The 23,873-nt window shown below is 26.0% G+C and overlaps 2 protein-coding genes across 2 annotated transcripts; one reads left to right on the plus strand and one right to left on the minus strand.

The window, feature by feature from the left end:
• The first annotated feature begins 448 nt into the window (after positions 1-448).
• On the plus strand, positions 449-14,734 carry LOC113553865 (fringe glycosyltransferase). The gene is made up of 11 exons (XM_026957418.1): positions 449-1,062; positions 1,145-1,330; positions 3,675-3,723; positions 6,231-6,273; positions 6,410-6,469; positions 6,944-7,085; positions 8,159-8,241; positions 12,531-12,601; positions 12,694-12,788; positions 12,865-12,944; positions 13,054-14,734. Exons 1-11 carry the CDS (start codon positions 931-933, stop codon positions 13,109-13,111), a joined length of 999 nt encoding a protein of 332 aa, XP_026813219.1. The 5' UTR covers positions 449-930; the 3' UTR covers positions 13,112-14,734.
• Positions 14,735-18,833: 4,099 nt separating this feature from the next.
• LOC113554427 lies at positions 18,834-20,321 on the minus strand. The gene is made up of 3 exons (XM_026958266.1): positions 19,454-20,321; positions 19,120-19,385; positions 18,834-19,059 (listed from the first exon to the last, which is right to left on the minus strand). The coding sequence occupies exons 1-2, from the start codon at positions 19,760-19,762 to the stop codon at positions 19,140-19,142; spliced, it is 555 nt and encodes a 184-aa protein (XP_026814067.1). The 5' UTR covers positions 19,763-20,321; the 3' UTR covers positions 18,834-19,059; positions 19,120-19,139.
• Between the last annotated feature and the right edge of the window lie 3,552 nt (positions 20,322-23,873).

Raw genomic sequence — 23,873 nt, forward strand, 5'->3', positions numbered from 1 at the left:
ACGTCTAGGGGGCTTTTCTATCGATTTAAAACAGCATATAGTAGTGAGTAGTGAGTAGTGACTCGAGGATTTTTTGATTTTTAAAAGGCGACTACCGATCCAACAGCGCACCACGGGAGATGTTCCTGTTGTAAATAAAAAAAATATACCTATGTAATATTAAATATAATAGGTACCTATCTAACCTAATATACTCCCCTATAGTCGCCGCAGTGTTCTTGCGTGCGTAACAAACGCGCCGGTCGGAAGAGGACGTTCGTAATTATTATTTTAATAATATTACGGATGTCGTCGGGACAAGGTGGAAGGCGGCGGAGAGAGACAAAAATATGTGTAACAATAAATAATAATATTATTAACGCGATACGGAACACCTCGAGGCCACCGCGACCGGGAGGTTGATGCCTCCGCGTAGTCAGTGTCGCGCCCAACACGATCGCCCAAGAGTCTCGCGAGCAATAGGCCGACGCGGTCGCTTTCCACGGTCTCGGCGTTCACGTCTTCACCGCCGCAGTACAATCACTACAATCTGGTATCCAGGTGTGATACAACAGACGTGGATAACTACTACTGCCACTCACCATCAGTCGACAGTCGCCGGCAACCGTTTACCGCCAACCGGCATTCGCGTCCCGTCCGTCGACCGGTGTGAACGTGTGCGCTTTGTCCACCACGGTGTCGGCCGTCGCGTTTCTCGTGACCAGTGATAACGGTTTACGCCACTGATAACAAACGCGCAGCACGATAATAACAAAAAATACTGTTTATCGATATTACTGCAGTGATCTGTATAGTATTATCAGTATTATCATAATAACAGTAATCAGACAATCAGTATTCATTTTTTAAAATAAATTCTGTAGTATTGGCGGCTGTTCGACGGCCGTCTATATATTGACGAAAATGTGACCGGCCGGTCGCGGTGGAACTATGTCCAGAAAAACTAAACGATGGCTGTTACAGTTGCAGATACTACTCGCCCTGTTGGCACTCGCATCGTTCGTTTTCTACCAACAAGTGGGAATCGCCGGAGGCAATGTGCTTACTCCTGCCCAGCAACAGGTCTGTCTTACTCGACCGACTTGTGTGTTTCGACTGTGTAATTAACGTTTTGGCTTTTTTGTTTTATATTCGTACGTGACAGCTGCCAAAAACAGTTAGCAACTCAACAAACTATTCAATGTTCGAAAGAAAAACATTCCAACACATCTTGCCTGTCGATGATGATCTGTTAGAAAAAGTGTTCATTACCGTAAAAACTACTGGCAGAAATCACTTGACCAGATTGCCTGTAATCATAAAGACTTGGTTTCAATTAGCAAAAAGACAGGTAACTATTATTATAAATTTGTGTCTATACTGTATACCTAATTATTATAGTTTATTTTATTTGATGAGTACTCCCTAGATTAGAGTCACTAGATAATAACTAATTTTTTCTTAATATGTTTATTCTCATTGTATATACCTACTCTATCAAATTTATTAGTTAGTACAAGTAACTAAGAAATTTATCTTGAAAACATATTTCATAAAATAGCTAGCCGCTAGGTATGTAATCTTAAATTACTTAAATGAAATGTTGTGTCATTTTTTAAAGCATTTAATTATAAATATTATATTTCTAATTTACTGGATGAGTTATTAAATTACATAGTTAGAATTTAAAATCTTATTAGTTATTTTGAAGAAATAAAAAAGAAAAAGTCGATAGGTAGCTACAGAATTAAACATTTTACCTACCCTAAGTTTTTTGTTATATTAGTTAGGTTGATAAGTTCAATTTATTGTAATTGAGTTATTTACAAGTTGCTATACAATATAATGCTGTTAATAAGGAAATTTCTAAGAGTAATATTCTTTTTACATATGATTTTTGAAATTGTTTACTTAAATTTGTTTTATTAATATTAATGCCTCTTTTTATTCTTGTTGGTATAAATTATAACACTTAATTTTGTTAAATTTGAGGTCAATTTTTGTTCTATTAGTTTGATTGATATTTGTATTATATTCAGTTTTACTGGTCTTTTTTAAGGTTAGATATTGTGATATAATTAATCATTTAATAGAATAAAAATTTGTATTAAAAGATTTTGATTTAAAAAATTTGAACCTCACACTATAAGTAAAGTTAAAATTTGGAACTTATAACCACCTATAAAAATTTCATTAATACCTCTAATATGTTGATAATTGTTCTATGATTTTCCAAAAACCTCACTAATTAGAAAATTAGTCTGTATAGTCCACGATTGGATAGTTGTTTGTGCAGTTATGCTGAATTCTTGTTTACAAATTGGTTCTGAACTATAATACATATTAATTTAAATACCCAGCAATATGTAAAATAAACAAAATTTTCAAATCATCACTATTTTCTCACGCTTTGGTTTTGTTAATTTTATTATGTCTTTGTAAAAATTCAATAGGGTTATTATGGTACTTTCATCACGGGTCATTATAAATTTTAAAATAATTTGTAACTACGAAATTCGAAAATTATCTTAACAGTTATGATTTACCGACGACTACTACGTACTGGTAGGTATATGATGAAAATATAGCAATACATATTGTGCCGCAACATAATAAAATAATTTTTTCTTATTACTCGAAATTATTTCGGGAGAGGGGAGGGTTTTTGACCCTCCCCTGTATACATGCCTGATATGATGTATATGTATATATACATTAGATATTAGAAAGTAGAAATTTTAATTTAGGTGTATAATTTATTATTCAATCATATTTCTATTTTATTATATTAAGTTATAATCTAAAATATATTAATTAGTTATTCGATTGTACAGAAAAAGTACATATATTTCTTAGGTAATTTATTTTTATTTTAGCCAAAACTGAATATTTGAAAATAATCATTTATATACTTACCTAAAATATATGTGGCAAATTACTTCATTTTACGATGGGTTCCTCTAATAGATATTATCATAAAATATTTTCAAAGAATATTTGATTAATATTTCTAATTTTCTTCGATTTTTGTAAATAATTTTAAATTAAAAATTGTGAATTAAAATATTTATATCTTAATTAAAATTATAAAACACAAACATTTTATATTATAATATGATCATTGATTAGTTTTATTTATTATAAAAACCTACATTGTTTTTTAAATTTATTTTATGCAATAAATAAATTGTATCCTAATTATTTTTTTTAATTATCAAAACTTATTATATAAGAACGAACGATGCATGTGAAAGATTGATAATTAGGTTTATAGGATGTGTTATAGTATTACACGTTTCCTTGGAATTATAAAATAATTTTTGTGGTACCTATATCGGTGAAAATACCTAGGTTCCCCTTGAATAGATATTAGTTAATAGTTATTATAATAGGTACGTGTTGATGTCGCTGATATTCCAATATTTAGTATTATAGGGTTTGTTACATTAACCATGCATTTAATATTAAACTCATTAAACACATGTTAGATTTTTAAAGTTTGTAAAATATATTGGGTAGCTTATTAGAGTTTATAATATCAAGGTTAACTAGATCAACTGTTTTATAAAATTCAAATTGATACATGCGTCGTACGTGCAGGCACTTTCTCAATTGTATATAATTAAAGTCTTTGACGTAATAGTAATGTGCTATTTTTAATTATAATAAGTTCACAAAAATTAAATTTGTTACAGACTTGGTTTTTTACAGACACTAATGATCAACATTTAAGTCAAGTGACGGGTAAGTGATATGATTACTTGTTTTTAGTATAATTTAGTTATGGGTAAATATAATGAATATTTTTATTGATACATTATTTTTATATAATACTAAGTATCAAAGTGTTATTCATGATTAATATTTATCAAGCTATAAAAATTCGATACTATCACGTAACATAAATACATTTTAGCATTTTACTTATCATATACATTGTTATAGATTATTTTAATAAGTTATTTCACCTATAACAAAACAGTCAAAACCACATTAATGTAATAATATATATGTATTATAATAAAAGTTCAAAGTTAATATTTTATCCAACGTACAAAATCACACGGAAACTATTATTTTCTACTAGGCATTTGGTAATCTTATTAAATGTTCACGTTACTAACAGGTACTGTAAATGTATTATTTAAAAAATATTTTTATATTGTATACTCGATTTGTGTACAAGTAGGGGGTATGCATGTATACTAAAATATATATTTATACGTACACAGACTTCATCATACCGCTTATTATTTTCGGTTTATATAACTTGAACTAATCATAGTAATCATGTATTAGTATTCATCGTTTTTTTTATAATCTTGCATTATACTTACCTATTTTATTACATATATTTTAATAAGATTTTTAATGTTTATACTTTTTATATATAGATCGTTTAGTTTTGATACTAGATTTTTTATAGATTATAAAAATCGTATTTCTGAGTAATTACTAGTTTTAAAATATATACTCTGACTAATAATTTACGAAGTTATATATTTTGTATCTTTATGAATATTTCATAAACGTATTTTATATTACCTACAAAAATACAATAATTTTACCAAAAATAATATCAGTCTTATTTTAGATTAAAATGTAATTAAAACTATCAGATTTGAATGAATCATTTCACTTACTTAATTTAATCATTTTGAAAATTGAATTTTATTAATTGATTAGCATTGTATTTATCTCTAATATATAAAAATCTCATGTCACAATGGAAAATGTATATCGCCAAACTCTTTGGAAACGGCTTGACCGATTTTCATGAAATTTTGTGTGTATATTCAGTAGGCCCGAGAGAGTGATGTAAACTATTTTTCATACCCCTAGGTGTAAAAGGTGGCTCTTCACAAATATTTTTTAATATTTAACGTGTAAATTGTTTAAAGTATATCTATAACTGAAATATTGATAATTCATAAATTAAAGTGATATATTTATAACCCCAATGGCATCGTTTATCTGTTATCACATTAAATCTAAGTAATATTCAATAAAAATAGATAATTAATAAAACAAAAAATACCTAACTAATATATTAAAAATTTTGGTGTTCGACGACTATGATGTTCCCGATGCATTCCGAAATTATTCAACCGATTTTGATGAAATTATGATCAATGTGTGTAATTTTACCTCCGTCGTAAGATAGGATAGTTTTTATCTCGCTTAATGACCTCTTTATTGTGTTTAGGGCTGTGCGATTATTTAATCGATTATTCGAATAATTGATTATTTTTAACGAATGATACATAATCGGTTAATCGATTAAAAAAATGCAACTCTAGACGGGACAGTTATGTAAAATTGATGTGTTAGAGATATCAATTATACACGAAATCAGAAAACCAAAAATAGTTTTTTTCCTTATTCCTTACGCTAAATGTTAGCATTGTTAGCATTATAGGCAACTAAACTTAATACGGGTGCATTTTGTATGGACGACGAAGTGTACGGGGACATCTAGTATATATATATTTTATATCTAATGTAATTAATTTTATAAAATAGATTAAGTTATTTTTTCATAAGTTGTATACAACTAGTTTTGTACTTAAAATATTATATTATTATTATAAAAACCGTTAAAATTAATAAATATTAAAGTAATGATGAGGTTTTTGTATACCTATATATTCATTTTAATCTCAGGTCATTAATTTAATAATACGAAAATTTTTAGATGGAACAATACTTCTTTTTGTTTTCAAACAATATGAGCTCAACAATGACGTTTTTGTCTGAGTAGGCTAATGTACACACTAGAAATAATTATGTACAGAAGATTATTGTTCAAAAAAATTATTTGCTCAATATCTTATACAAACTTCAAGTAATTAATTTTTTAAGATTAGATGGTTAACACCCGAGTTCCTAAAAACATTTTTTTCTAAGATTATTAAATTGTATAAATACTACGAATAATAAATTTTTAACAAAATAAATATATTATTTAATATATTTTGTTTATATAATTAGTAATTTAAGACTCAAGTTTATTAAAAAAGGACCTTATTGAAGTTTAATAATGAAATTTGTGGATTATGTTTTTTTCACAAGGCAGTTGATTATGATGAATAATTAAATTAAATATAATAATTAATTTACTATAAGTCTTTTTTTATAATTATTCATATAATGTATTCATTTGTTTCATATTAAAAATGTGTAATATTTTAATGACAAAGCGGCTTTTAAATACAATTTATGTTTATATGCTTTACTATTTTATATTCTAGGTGGTCACGTCATAAACACTAACTGTTCAGCTACTCATAGCAGGCAAGTAATACATTTGCATCTAAATAATATTATAATAAATCGCAGTGGGATATCAATAAATAATTGTTTTTAAATTAATATCTTTATCTTTACGACTTTATATAGTATTTGACGCTAGTTTTAATTTGATTTTTAGACGTGCTCTGTGCTGTAAAATGTCTGTCGAATTGGACGTGTTCCTCGAATCGAAAAAGAAGTTAGTATACAACTATTTAAATCGATCTTGTTTAATATGTCGTTGGTATGCAGTGTAAAATTCATGAAGTCATATTTTTGTTTTATAGCATATCAAAAAAACTACTTACAAACGATTTAATTTTAAATTTGTTATGTAGTATACTAAATTACGTACTAGGTATTATATATAATATTATAATATATATTTAGCGTGTTTACTATTTAAATATTTAACGTGTTTATATTCTTATTATATCAAAGATATTTGTGCTTTTTTAAGTTAATAATTGTACATGCATTATCTTAAAAAATAGTTGCAATAGAAATATAAAATACGAAATGTAGGATACAATGCTTGTTGTAGAGCCTTTTTTGCTGTTTAATTAAAAATTTCACTTTACGACACTATCTAAATATTACTATGTTTAACAGTTTCCTTGTGCTTTAGGTACTGTTGTACATAATATTATGAAATTTTTATTATTGATTAAAGGTGGTTTTGTCACGTAGACGACGACAACTATGTTAATGTTCCTGCTTTGAACGAATTATTGAAAATGTATAATCCAATTGGAGATTGGTATTTGGGACGTACTAGCACTCCAAAGCCATTACAAATTCGCACCAAATTCCAAGTAAGTTAACAATAATACAATTAGCTAGTTATATCTATTCATTTGATTAAAATAATTATTTAAAGGTACACAGTATCTTGAAGTTGGATAAAATATTGTTAAAACTTTGGAACTTCAACCATTAAAAAACTTTAACAATATCATTGAATATTCTGTGTGTATTCATTATGATGTTGGTAATAGGGCGAAGGAGAAGATTATATAAGATTTCTGATTGAAAAAATGTATTTAATATTTATATAAATAACAATACTTTTTAGCCGTGTATCTTGATAAATACGTTGTTAACACTTATACCATGTATATTGTATAAACATAAACGTTAAATAAATAAGTCATCATAAAATTTGTTTTTGAATATTTTTCACTTCGTAATAATGTAAAGACAATTTTTCTAAAATGGTTCTTAGTTTTTATATTTTTAATTTTTCGAAAAAAGTTATTAAAAAAAATTATATTAGCATTTACTGGAATTTTATTTGACGAAAAATTGAATTTTCCTCAATAGATTCTAGTTATTTTATCTCAATTTAAGAAATATTTGGATAAACGCTTGACACTTTTAGTTATCCATGTATTACTATTTTCTTTCAATATTATATATAATAATAATTATACACAATGCTATTTTATAAATATTTATATTCATATAAACCGATCAACATTATTTTAAAACCATTAATAGTATATTAAATTAATAGCTATACGTGATATTTTTGATAAAAATAAATTTCATCTTCTTAATTAAGAAAATGTTTTAAATATAATATAAACTATCTTTAGAAATATATGCTGATTCACCTATTTTCTTAATTCAGAATTGTTTTTTGTATACCATGATTTATCATTATATTCAAATTTAACTTAATTAATTACAAGATGTACTCAAATCCTACTATATGTAGGCTATGCTGAGTAGAGTGAGTTCCCTGGGTTTTAAATACATAAATAATAATGTATTTATTGTATTTAATTTTTATTTAAGGATATTATGTTTTTATTATTTGTGTGTAAACATTAACAGTTATTTTCGTAAAGTTTTTTTTAAAGTCAATCTGTTATTTTTGTTTTAGAAAACTACATTTTGGTTTGCTACTGGAGGTGCTGGATTTTGTTTGAGTCGTGCATTAGTATTAAAGATGGCACCGATATCTGGGTAAGTTTTAAAAATAATCTTTTGAAGTTTTGATATATAAGTATCTTTTACTTTGTATTATAGTTTAGTTTTAAGCATTTTATGTGTTTATTTTTGAGTTAAATAAAAATAATATTTATTAAATGAAGTATAAAATGATATCATAAAAAAATTGATAACATTTTCCGTAATTTAAACTTGAATGTAGGTGTACTGAAATAGAGTTTATAATTTTAAAAGATGTAGATATCTGTCAGTTGTTTTAATTATAGTTAAAATAAAATATGGGCGATTAATATGTTCTTGTATAATTATTATATTTTATTATATTTGTGTATTTAAACGAGTGAATCCAGTTACAATTATTATAGACATACGTCTAGATCGTCTAAGATTTCCATAATATTTTGTTATTGCATTACTGATTAGTGATTAATCTTAAATATAATATGACAGTGCAGATAGTAATATAATTGATAAGTTGACAGGTTTAAGTATAATAAAATATGTGATGTTGTGACAATTATGATTTAAATAATTCACTGAAAGAATTGAAAACTTAATTTAATGTAATATTGACATAGAATGTAACATTTATACAACCAAAAGATTATTAAACAATCAATTTTAAAATTAGAATCCTAAATTTTAGAATGTACTTAAATAATATAATTGTAATAGTTTTAAAAACAATTTTAATGATATAAATATATGATCGATATATATACTACGCGATATTATACGATGCAAATACAATTTACATAATTTATATTAATTTCTATAAGCAATTTTTATATAAATTATATTTTAACGTCTTTTATAATATGTATATTTATCTCTGAAATATAATAATGATTTTGTATTTATGGCCGTACGGTGTCAAAGAAAACGTTTTCATGTATATTAAAAAATTTGAATTTTTATGTTCATTTAATCTAAATTAGATGAATATTTTATAGTGATTGTGAGGTTAAGAGGGAACGGGTTCAATTTATTACTCTTTGAAATTAAACTATGTAAATCAAAATCGTACAATACTGTTAGTGTATCAGTTAGTTAGACTGTGTAGACATTCTCAGTTAAATTGATATCGATCTAATTATTTAACATTTTTATTTATATTTATGTTATTATATACCTACTCGTATATATTTTATTTTTAAATTGTTGATACACGGGAAACCAATATATGATTTTATCTCGTAATAATCTAATACTTATTAAAATAAATTATACCGACTAATACTCGTTTCATTGATATCAAACGTGTGAACAGTTGTGGAGATATTTTTACTGTTCAAAATCATTTTGATATATATTAAATACAATATCAGGTTTTTAACTGGTTCTCTGAGGTGAATAACATTTTAATACAACTATTACGATTTTTAGATATATATTTTTGTCATTTTTAGGTAGGTATTGTCGCTTTTTATATAAAAGTTGACCCATAAAAAAATTCAGTTTTAATTGCTGGGATAAAACGAATTCAGTTCCTTCCAATTTAATGACATGCAGTCTCCATGAGTCAAAGTATGCTTGTAACCCGTTTTTTAAATTGAATAATAAATTGGGAGTTCCAATGCAACTGCCAGTTGACGCCCCTTGTCCCCTCTATTTTCCTTCATTCCTTGTCATTAATCAAGTTGCTGAATTGACGAGTTAACCGGTTTATCACGTCCAGGCTCTCTAAAAAGGAGTTGTCCTGTGATGTATTTTTCGCACTAATAAGCTCAAATTCCTATAATAACAACGTATTTTTTTTTATCATTCGTAAATTAAAAAAAAAAAAATGAAAGGAAAATTTCCTGCCATTGTTAAAAGAACCAAAATGGGTTTCGATTGGTGTTTGTCGGCTAATGTAAAGCGATTGTCTAATTGGCAGATTTTAATTGGCTAAAATTCTTTATGGAAGAAAAATACCTATTTATAGTTGGAATCAATCCAAATGCGAAGGTAATACAGGATGAAAAAATGTAGTTCCAATAAATTAGATATTATGTTGCCAACAAAATGTTGTTGATAGTGATTTGTTGTAAGTATTCTTATTGGACGTTAAGCTTAAAACTCTAGAGCTAAATTGTAATAACTCATTAGTCATGATAATTATATACCAACAGCTAGTCGCTAGTTTATATTAGTAGATAAATGATTTCGAAGACAAGTAATAAAAAGCAAAAAAATATAAACTTTAGAGTACTTTCTTAGTTTTTACGTATCTATCGTCTTAATTTAAAAATCCAAAATTAAATATTATCTTTAGTTAATGTTTTATTTGAAAATCAGTGAATTTAAATTTATAGTGATACAACAATTTACTAGAACTTATTACAAGCCGAAATATTACGAGTGATAAATATTATATAATAGATTTACCTACAAAATAATATTTAATACTATAGTCAGTATTAAATAGAAAACTTATTTTATTATAGTAAACGATACATTTAGAACACAAACGCTATTTCTATGAGCTTAGTTTTAGAAATATCGATATTATTTCTATAAAAAGTTTGATTTTGGTTCTTGATAATCAGTATAGTAATGGACGTGCGAACTTAACTACAGACTATAATATAGTTATACAGACATACGAATTACGATGTACATATTACATAGTATAAAAATCGGAAAATAGTATTATTAATTTAGCTATAAGAAATAATAGTTTAAATGTTTATATTTCGTTCAATTTTATTGTACCCCTAATCACGGTTCATTAATTAAAATTAAATATTGTTTTGAAAATGCTATTCAATACTTTTTGTTGTGTGTTATTTGTTGGACCCCGATTTATTTTGGTCGGCAAGGAATTTTCAATTGAGAAAAATAAATTTTTCAAAACTTACACCTCCCTAATTAATAATTATGGTGGGTATATCAGAAGTTTGGTATTTAATTCACCACAAATGTTAGTCAAAACTTTTAAAACTTGTTCATAGCCGTAACTTGTGTATGGCGTTCAAGGCGTTACACTTAAAGATAAATTGATTGGCTACAACAACTTTATAATTAAGTGAGGCTTAATAATAAATACATTTTAATTGATATTAGTGCATATAATGTTAAGACTAAAATATAATAACTTGCTTTATAAACGATGGCTATCATTCATTTTTCGGTGTTATATTTCATTTTAATTATATTTGTTCAAAATATTTTACATTTTCGTTCGCATGCTGTGTAATTTTCGATATCAAAAAATTAGTTTTAAAATTAATATACATTAAAAAATGATATTCTAAATTTGGGTTTTTAGTTTTTTAATTAAATCAAAATACATATTTTTTTAAAATAAACAATGACATTTTAATAAGATTGTTTACAATATTATTGAATTAATATTTTACTAAAATTAAAAAATATATTTACTAACTTTCCTTTATTCAAATATGTCATTAGTATAACTTTTAAAAAAATTATAAAAAAAAGTTAAACATATAATAATTTTTAGGTTAGATAATGATTCAAATAATGTATGTATTTACTATGCACTATTTATATTCTATATTAAAAAAAAAAAAAAAAAAATAAGTTCTCGACTTTTAAAATGAGGTACCTAGTTTTATAGTAGCTCGTATATTATACTACAATTTAAATATTTTTTTACCGAACGGGATTTACTGTTCATCGAAAACAAACTTTAACTGAACATCTTAAATTGTAAATCGATGTTCGTCTCATTGATTAACTACATGAACGTAAACCTCGGACCACCCATCAATAATGATTACCTATATTTTAAAATACATAATAGCACTCGGTGATATAGTAAGTATAACGTACTGTAAAAATAGTCGTGTATATTTTATTACGAATTAGGTATCATTTATAGTGTCTTTATGTTAAAAAAAAAATATGTTAGTTTTATTATGTCAATGATTAACATATGATTTTAATAACAATTATCCAGATAAGGTTTGAGTTTTCATTATTTCGAGTATAGGTATTGTATGGGAAAGCATTTTTCAGTATTATCATATGTTCAGTAAAATATTTATTTGTTAGTTTTTTTAACATTTGGAACAGATGACGCGTGAATGATCGTTTATTAGATGATTTTATTTTTTCTCAAGCCATGTGTCATACATAAAGTAGTTAACTTGTCAACCATCCAGAAAATATACATTTATGAACACGTTAAGAATAACAATTCATAATAGTTTCCTGGATGAATAAATTTAAATCCTATCTTTGGCTCCTCGTCATTCATAATTATGCAGACAGAATCGTAAAATTTAATGGCGTCTTTTTTGTCTTTAAATGAATTGGTATTAATATACGTTTATATATTTAATTTTTTGTCACAGGAATGGAAAACTTATGGCGATTGGGGATCGTATAGGTCTTCCAGATGATGTTAGCGTCGGATATGTTATAGGTGTGTATACATGATAATCGTATTATGGTTATTTAGATTTTGTCAAATTATTTTCACTTCTATAATAATCAATGATGTTTTATTTTTTGTAGAACATTTGTTGAAAATTCAACTGACTAGAGTGGAACAATTCCACTCGCACTTGGAGCCAATGAGACTTATAAAAAAAGATCTATTCAACGAACAAGTAATAAAAATAATTTTATATAGGTAACTAAGATAACAATATTAATGTTAATTATTTTGTATATTTGATAATATAGCTGACATTTAGTTATTCCTTGGACAATGATCCAAACACTGTGGACGTGGACGGGTTCAACGAAATCACCGATCCTACTAGGTAAGTTTTTTTACTGTTGAATCGTTATTCGTTCTATTCAACTATAATTCAGGAGAACATTTTGGCGTATTACGGTATAATATAAATATTATATTATTTTTATTTTCAGATTTCTTTCACTGCATTGTTTTTTGTTTCCTGAAGCTTCGAACTGTGTCGAAAAATAAGTATTACACTGTTAATCGTTATATTGTTCTAGAAACATAGTGAGAGTTAATAAAATCAAATTTAGCGTCGTTTTGTAACATTTTCCTCAGTATTTTTTAAGTTGTTGTCTTGTTTGGCCTAACGTTTTATTAACTTGAAATACAAAAACCATTAATCATAAGGTCTTCAGAATGTGCATGTCATGGTTGATCAGAAGGTGGGAAACCGTCATAATGGTAGCAACTAATATTCATTTGCTTACAGTTGGATACTCATTTCCCATAATGTACACTGGATGATATAGGACTAATAAAATTCCCTCATTATTATATCGTTTGTTACGATAACGACATTAACAATGAATATTTTCGATTAATCTTAAGTTTAGTCTAAATTAACTTTATAATAAATATGGTGTATAAAAGAATTTCTTTAATTTTAGTTTTTCAAGTAAAAGAAATTCGGAACACAAATTTACTGATTTACTGAAATGTTATGTCTTAAATATTTTTGATTATTTTTGTATAAAAATTCAAGATAGTCTTTATAGGACTATTGGAGACATTATTGGAACAATAAATCAGTAGAAAGTGTGTGTAAACAGTATAAACAATAAAATAATAGTTTTTTAATCATTAATTTATGTTAAAATTGATCATTGCTCCATATGTGTTATGAGTAATCAATAATTATTATTATTTATTTTTTTTTTTTAAGGACGCGTAATATTGTTTCATGTAATTACTTATATTATAGTTAAATTCTTTGTTTGTTGTTATCTGTCTATAATAAAGGCATTAATTTCAATTTTTTTTAATGTAAGGAAACAGACAAGGTCGTTACATATATACACTTAATTATTAGTAATATGTTTCTAGTATTTACCTTAGATACCTATCGTCTGTAAAACTTGTACATATATGTCATCTATTCAGTAGACGAACTAATATAATGTAATGTGTATTTATATACGAGATTCTTTTTATCGATGAGACAAATTTAACAATGAAATATTCGAATTAAAATCAACCAAAAAGACAATTTGAATGTGTAATTTGAAATCTACTTGGTTCTGTTGACAAATATTGTCATCAAAAGTGAGTAGAATGAGTAGATTATCAACAGTAATGCGGCGATAAAGGTATATATACCTATTTTTATTTTAATAACAAAAGTTAATGCTTAAAAACCGTTTTCTAAAGTTTTTCGTTGTTCATCGATCTCATTCGCATTTTAACGAAATATTTCTCAGTAGTAGTCGCTAATATATTGGTATATTATGCAAAATATAATATGTATCTACTCACGTATCTACCTACGTGCCACCGGATGGCGCCTTATTGACATGCACGTTATTTATATTTAGTTTTTTCGTCTGTGATATTTAATTTTAAGTAATTATTTTTTGTACAAATATAATTTATTATTATCATTATCTACATTATGATCTGTTTGTTATTTAATCAAAACACTCATATAATACGGAATTGCAGCTATTACCTATCTGTGCCTTTTTATTGTATATTTTAAGTAGTTAAAATGTTTTTATTTTTCGTTAATTTAAATAAATTGTTCATTTTTTATACTATTATAGTGTCTACCACTGATGTATTTTTAATGACAGAAAGGTTTTTATCAACACTTATTAATATATATATATATATATATTTAGTGGTATTATTATGTATAACAATGAACCTCATTATAGTCGAGTTCCATTATCTGATATATTTTCTTACAGATTATATACTATATAAAAATAAACGTTGTTATTATATTGTATATGCGTGTACCTAAGTTATTTATTATTATTTTAGATTAAAATACTTCGACATTGAACGGTGAAAAAAAAGAAAACTTTTTATTAATAATCCATCAAGATATTTTATTGGATTCAAAGGCTAAAAACATTTTTTTTTCATGTTTTCTGTAAAGCCAGATGCACAAAAGAAGGGAGAAAAATGTATCAAATCTGTATTCACTATTCATCACCGCGTGAACCGCATCACAACCGTCGTGTACAATAATATAATATATATGTCGACGGAAGTAAAACTAACGTTTTATGCGTTTAAGTGGTTTACTCCGAGATGAGGGATAGAGGAGAGTGAAGGACCGAGAGAAAAAGGAAATGAAACACATTTTTTTCTCTCAAACTCCGATGACGGGAGGACGTCTCACGCGATAAACGCTGTCATATGCGCGTGTCACGTACAAACTTTGCTTGGGTTTTTATATATACCCTCGGGGCATCAATTGCCTTAGAAAACTAGCCCTTATATTATGCCCACGATAGTACATATATATGTATTGATATTATGGCTTTTTCTTGGCGGTTGTAATAAAGTATTATATTTTTATGTATCGCATCACGTTCGGTTAGAAATAAAATTTTTCGATCTCGTTGGTAGGTTTATATGGACCAATATATACTAGGTGATTCACATTGCATGTTCACTTCGTTGTTATATTTTAATAATGCATGTTTTTAAATATTGAGTTAAAATTTTTTTAAATAGTGAAAACCCATAATATTATAAAGTACATTTATATACATATTATTTTTTTTTACATTTAAATGATAGTTTGTGGTAGTTCAGAATTATTTTTTTAAAACGCATAATATAATATATCTTAATCTAAATTTGAACGAGAAGTTTTAATTCTAAAAATTAATGATTTAAATAAACTTATTATCAAAGGGGGAAAAAGGGTGATGAGCATGCTTGGTAAATTACCCTTTATATACTTATTACTATATATTTTATTTTTATTTTATTTTAGTTTTATATACCTTGTCCTCTTTGCGTATAGACTATAATATATATCGTATACATATGTTGATCTTTATTCGTGAATGCACTACCGATATACAGTAGCGGTCAAATGATTTTGTCATGGAGGGAATATGGCTGATTTTTTAATATGCACTACTATTAATCATTAAAATAGGTATAATTTATGGTTATGCCTATTATCAATTTTTTTAAATTAAGGTAAATTGATACTTTATTTATAACAATGTAATATTAACAATATTTTTTCCAGTACTTAATTAGAGGTTATATTTATAATTCCACGATGAACAGTCATAGTGGACAAACCATTGAGACGACATAAATAAAACATTTTACACTAATTAATTAAACAAATATTATGGGCAAGTCCACAACTTCATTTTCTGTAATAATCTTAGGGATCATACTATTTTTTTTATCCGAGTCCGAGGTTAGTGGTAGAGCAAGTAAAGTAGGTGGTAATTTTTCTTTTATTAGACATTATAAATTTATAAAATAGACTACATTACAATTTACAGCAGATAGTTTAAATATGTTTAATGCGCGACACAATATATGACTGTACGAGACATGAGTGACGAGTACGAAAGCTAAAACACTGTGGTCTGTGTAACAAAATATTGTGACAAATGTAATAATAATCAATGAATTGGCCAACTATAATGACATAGCTACGTATTATTGTATTAAGAGGACGTTCTACCCGCATGTGTTGTCTCTGTCTTATTGATGTAGATCATAGCAATTAGCAAATGTACCGGTCAAGGGAGGAGTGTGTTGTAATTGAATATTCACAATCACCGAGCTGGGTAGGTAATTCCCGTATATTTTGTATAAGTAACTAATTACTAAATATTAATAATAATAACAGCCTTGTTCCTAGAATGAGTTTAGAATCTAAATAATAATAATATACGCTCATAAGCGTTATTTTGAGAAAAAATTTAAACAAAATGTAATACATTAACTTTATAGTACAATATACAAAAATGTAACTGTTATAAATATTATAGAAAAAAAGGCATGGGGAATCTATCCCCCTCATCCCCCCCCGCTTGACCACCACTCCATTGTATATATATACAATATACTATACATATATAATATATTATATAGTACCTATATATAAATATTTATTATTATAGTGGTGCCTTTTCCATGGATAACTAATATCATAAAAAAATTGACCTGCAACCACGTTACCATGTTTAGTAAAGGCGCTGAAGATTTGGTCGATTAATTGGACATTAATATAATTCTAATAAAATAGATAAAATAATGATTAAAAATGATAACGAGTTTAATAATAATAATTTTGTAGAGACTAGAAAAAAATTTAACAGCAACATACATATGAACAATTTAATTAGCAAAATAAATAACAGCAGTACCTACTTGCTTCTCAATATTAATGCATATTATACGTCATATGCGTAAATAACTCGGTAAATTTATGAGAAGTACTACTTTAATAAAATATACCTAATTCGGAAGTTAACGAAGTGTAATTTAAAACGGTAACTAACAGAAAATTAAAAAATTTACTATTTATTCAATTTTACCTGTTGTCATACCTATTCTTAGTTCAGCAATAGCGGTTTGAATGTCTACAAAGTCAAGGTGAAATGTAACAAGTTTTTCAAATGGTTGATACCAACAAAACAAAAAAGATTATTGAAAAACAACCAATAACTGCACACACAAACTCCGTGAGCAATAATAAGTTATATAAGTATAAATATTATAAGAAATACCAATATAACCTACACATAGATACGTCGTAACTCTGTTGCTAGAAGCGATCGGATTAGAAGTGGACATTGTTATTATTTTTTGTACCTACCTGTAGTATCGGAAACGTTCAAACGTATAATATGTACCTACGATGTGAGGAATAGTTATTATAACTAAAACGTTGGTTGATTAGCTACGTCTCTATGACTGTCATCTATGGTTAATCCGCTTTTGGCGAACGTATTCTAACGATATCATTAAACGAGCATAAAGACATCCTACAGAGACTTTCATCTGATTGTCATTTTGCGTAGGATAATTATCGTTTTAACCACAATATTGTTTACTCCTTTACAATTGTCGAATAGATACCTTCATATAATATGAATGTCTCTACTCGGAGATCTAAGGTTCATTATTATAACATATACAATAATATTATATTATTTTGTGCACTTGATATTTTAATGATATATTGATCCATATACCTAATTTGATGTACCTATTTCATATTGTTGGTTTGTAAGTACCTATTCCGACAATTATTAAACGATCATTCCACACTCAATTATAGTACAATATTTTATATAATTAAAGCTATCTATACATAATAATTTATAAAAAAAAACCGTTGAAAATTGTATTACTTAAATTTTCATAGATTTATATATTCGTACATTAAGAACACAAACGAAAATTAATTATCGAAAAAAAAAATGTTTTAGAAATAAGAGAAAATCAAGATCATTCCGAATTCATCGCAAGTCTTGATTACTTTAGTATACTTAAAAATAATGATAATAGTAAATGCGTTCTAATATAATAATAACTTTGCTAGTAATATAAATATTAACGCTTGGATATATTATACGAACGTGTGTGTATGGGGAAATATATTCATTCAATTTGAATTTATAATTTGAAAACACGTAGATTAGGTTAAAAAAATATATTTCTCATATTGTGTATATTTTGGGTGAGGGTTATCAGTTCGAATACGGTTTGTTCGAACGTCATGTGTTCGGTTAAAAACTGATCGAATGGTTATATGTTAGAAATGTTTTGTGTACAAAAGATCGAGTGTTGGAAATAGAAAAAAAAACATTTTTATTTTAGTCAATCTTAAAAATGAAATATTAAGTATTTCTAAATTTAAATTTAATTATAAAAAAATTAAAAATTAAATATTTTGTCATTCATAAAAATTAAATGTTAGATACCTATTTATAGATTCGAATTATGAGTGATTGCACGTAAATACTCTTGTTTATCGTAATTTTCGTTTGAAATAAGACGTGCATGAATTTATTTCAATCTTAAATTCAATTCGATATTAACTTTTTTTATCTTTTTCGTTGGTCGTCCACAAACTAACAACTCTACTGTCACTTCAGTTTCATTTTGAACTTTTTGTAATTGTATGAATTTATGTAAACCTAAAAACAAAAACAATTAGGAAACTGCATGCATTTAAATAAGTTACTAAATATTTGTACCAGGATAAGGCGATATTATTCTATTTATTTTTCTGTGCCATGACTGCCGTATTTGTGGTTCTAGGTAAATCTTGGATTAATCGTTCTGACACTGACCACATTTCTGGAGGGAAGAAAGGTGGGTTGTAATTGTCTCTTTTGGGTTTTCCTCTCAAACGAATTTCGCTTTTTCCTATGACATATGTTTCTTCAAAATATTTTAACAAATTTTTTTTTTCATCAGTATCTCCAAAAAGTGATTTTAAAAGTATCCAACTTTCTTGTATCTAACCAAAAGATTAAAATAAAATAATCTATAACATATAAACAATATTTATTTACTACTCATACATACCATATTAATGGGAAGAAATGCCATAGCTGGTAAACGTTTGGTAAGTAAATTAAATTCAACATCGTTTGTATATTTTGACGAAAGGCCAAATTCTTGAATTTTTCGATAAATATTTTGAGAAAAGTGAAAAAAGCAAGTTGAATGGATTGCGAATGGAAATGTTTCATTTATACAATTAATAGCTGTCTTTTCAAAATCCGTCACAATTTCTGAATTTGTATTCGTTGTTACATTTATATTATTTTCTATACAGTACTCATTAATTAAAGAGAACATTTGAGTATATAATTCTTGACTTTTACCGGTCATTAAAGCAAACACTAGAGGGACAAATATTTCATGTGTACCTTTTTTAATCAAAGTATGTAATACATATACTTGATAAAAGAGTTTTGGGCAAGCTTTAAACGTACCATCACCCAACCAGCAGTTTGATTCTTGTAGAATCTTACAATTTTCAATTGTTGTAAATAGTAAAATATCTGAGGTTTTTTTTACCAAAAATGAACCACCACATAGTGTATTACATAGTGATATAGGTGAATTAATTTCTTCGAGAAATTGTGGTTCTTTATATTCTAAAATAGGTTTTCTTTGTCGTTTAATGATTTGTTTAACTGATTCTTTGCTCACCGAGCTAGATATTATTTTTGAAGTGCTAGCAATTGCTGTTTGGTAAATTTGAATAGCTTTTTCTTGATTGGAATTACGTGCGATAATTTTAATTTTTTCTTTTATTTTTTGACTTCAATAGATACGGGATCAGGACCATGACAATATTGAGGTATTGAGCAGTGCTCTTCAATTGTATGTTTGCCATCACGAAGCTCGATAGTTTTAATTTTCGCACCACACTTAAGTTTGCACGTCCAATAAATAGGTTTTTCTAATTATATTTTTATTTTTTATAAATATAAAATTATTTAAACTTAAAATTATACCCCCATGAATACTAGGTATAATTTGAATACTTTCGACACTCATATTAAATATATTAAATTAATTTGTTACAATAAATTATAAAAATCAAATGAATTAGCAACTCTAAAAGTGAACACATTAAATAAACTGAAATAACTACGCAATCAACTACTCTGCTGTGGTCTCACTGTGTCGAATGATTTTACGATAACCAGCGATTATTATATTGATTATGGGGATACCGGTCAATATTATTGATATCTTTAATAATAAAACCGATAAAACCGTATAATTATATACCGTATATTTAAAATGTTTGGACACTTAATTAATTTATTGATCTTTCGCACACAAAACATTTCCAACACATAACCATTCGATCAGTTTATAATCGAACACATGACGTTCGAACAGACCATATTCGAACTGATAACCCGCTCCCGTATATTTTGTATTCATATAATAATATAGTAAATATTTTAACATTTTCAAAACAAATATCGACAGTAGTTTTGTATTTTACAAAGATTTCCAAAGTTAACGTATATATGTAGACTAAGACGAATTCGTTCAGATTTATTTAAAAAAATTTATAGATATTGTTTAATGATTAACGCGGTCCAATAAGTTACTTAACTTAATTGTTGTAACTAGAATTTTTAGCTATCATTTGGTAAATAAATTATAACTCAACTGTTACAAAATCATGTAGGTAAAGCTGATACAGGTGAATATATTATAAGTACCTAATTACCCATGACATATAAAATATTATTAATGTATAAAATAGGCACATAAATCAAATAAAATAAATAGATTAATATATTTTAGGTTTTGAGTGAAGTGATGAATGCATCGGTTTTACACTTTTACAATAATATGTGTTTTATTTTTTATTTTATTGTATCTGCAGAAATAAAGCGAAAGTTTAAAAACTTTTAACAAGGTTTCTCATAAATTTTTCTAACTTAGATAAAACAGAAAAAATGTATAATATTTGATAAATTTTATTTTGATTTATCGATAATTGATACGTCCACGATTGCGTAAGACAGAACTTAACAGAAGCGGTTATTTAACTAAAATTAATTCATGTGTCATGTACACACGTGGTACGTATACTGACTAACAATTTGTATAGTAATCTATTCTCGACCGCATTAATACTATATTATCATCATAGACTATAAATTGATCTTGATTATCTTGATTAACTTACAAGAACAAATATTATGTTCGATAAAAACTTATTAAATTCAAGTAATAAACTTACTTTTCAAAATACTATGATTACCTAACGCATAAAGGGCTATCGTCCATCAACATAAACCAGGTTTTGTAGTTTCTGCAGTAACTAATCCCATTGGCGAGAGTTAATTACTAACTATAGGTAGGTACCTACGTATATTATAGTAGAATACGAATTACAATAACTTTAACTGTTCATATTCTTAATTTAATTAATTATATCAAGTAAAATTTTATTAGAAAGGGTTTAAGCTCAAAAACATTTGAAAAGTTTTAGAATGTTAAAAAAAAAAGTAAAATAATTAGTCTTCTTCTTCGTGTCAGTCAGCTGTATTAAATTCCTTTTTTGAGCCAATATTGGATCAGTTTTATTACTAATAAATAATTAGAATTAAATAATTAGTGCGTGTCATTAATAATAATATAGTATAATATTATGATATACCTATTTAGAATGTAGATATTAGTATATTACAAATAACTTCAATATTTGAAAATAAATGATTGTGTGATATTATTATAAACTGTTTTAATTTATATCTAGGCATTTTAAGTAAGTATATTATTATTTATAGATTTTTCACATTTAAATTTTATATTATGAAAGTAAAATTTACAAGTGAGTTATAGTTATATGTTAAAAACTAAATTAGATATATTTGAATCATCAATGATATTAAACATCGTATATAATATATAATAGTAGATAATTAGGTGATTACAATGTATATTATACTTGGTAAGAATTATTTCTTTAAAAATTTACGTTATTATTTGAAACCAAAATTAGATGCAAAAAGTAAAATTTTTGAATAACGGTCGATTTAGACAAAATTATATTTCTTGCATTTTTCAAAGAAAATTATTTGTTCAAAAATATTTCGTAGTTTTTTTAAAAATAAAATAAAATAATAACAAAATAAAATTTAGGGTAAATTTTAAGTTTATCTATTGACTATTATGCCTATCTAAATTTTTAATTTTTAAAAATATAACTTAATTTCCAAGCATATATAATATTTTAAGTATACCTTTATGATATAGATTAATGTGTATTTTTTGTAATATCAACGTAATAATCGGGTCATTATAGACTATGTAAATTTTAGGTGACAATTATTATTTGACAACTCGCATTTTTACTTTATTTCATTAAAAGTAAATTTAAAATACATTACTATAGGTAAATTAATAAAATATATGGAATTATTGGAATTATTGGAATCTGAACGAACAGTTATAAATTATAATATACCTATCTAAGTTTAATTTTTTTTTTTTTTTAATTGCTTTTGCCAATATTGACAAACGAATCCAAGATTGATGGACGAATTCAGATCGACGGATTGACACTATAATGGATGTATCTTGGTTGATGGATTAATATAAATATATATGAACATATATATGAACTTAGATATTCAAAACTGATGATAATAGGTATAAAATGTTGTATTTTGTATAGATTATGTTTAAACACATGACATCGAACTTTGTGCCACTTCATTTAATATGCAAAAATAAACAGATATTTTTCATTAATTAAAGTTAGTTAAGTTGAAAGTTTAAATGAAAAAATATTATCCTAACTCGTTCAAAAAAAAATGAAATTTTTTTTAATAATAACAAAATATTTTGTTAACATTGCAACTTATTTATTATTCTTTTTAATTGCACAGTAGTTGTAGTGACTTTTTAATTTGATTAAAATCGAATGGATTCAGAAGTGATAATTATGTCTCTCAAGTGCAATATTAAGCACAGCAATATTACAACAGTTTTAGAACATTATGAAAAAATTGAATAATATTTAAACATATTGAGTGAACTGTTTTAGTGTAATTATACGAATAAAAATATAAAAATATGATAAAAATTGTTGTACAAATTAAGGGTAATAATTTCAAAGACAAAGTTAACTATTGGTTTGCTTTGGGATCTAAATTATTAATACATAAAAGGAATCTTATTTTATTCACATTTGGTAATTAATTTAGAGTATAATTATTTATAATACTCTCTTGTTTATACATACAAAAAGTACACCACAGTATTTATATATTTACCGTATCTATAAATGTAATTATTTCTCATTAATGAAGTTTAGATACAAAATTTCTACAAATAACTCACTGATATAGATGACAAGATGACAAGTTGTTTTTTTCCAAAAGCGAAGAAAAATAAATTTTAATCAACCAGGAATGTAAGTTTTTTGTATATACAGTATTTTTGCTTACACACTATATTA

Source organism: Rhopalosiphum maidis, chromosome 2 (genome assembly GCF_003676215.2).
Source record: "Rhopalosiphum maidis isolate BTI-1 chromosome 2, ASM367621v3, whole genome shotgun sequence".
Classification (NCBI taxonomy): domain Eukaryota; kingdom Metazoa; phylum Arthropoda; class Insecta; order Hemiptera; family Aphididae; genus Rhopalosiphum; species Rhopalosiphum maidis.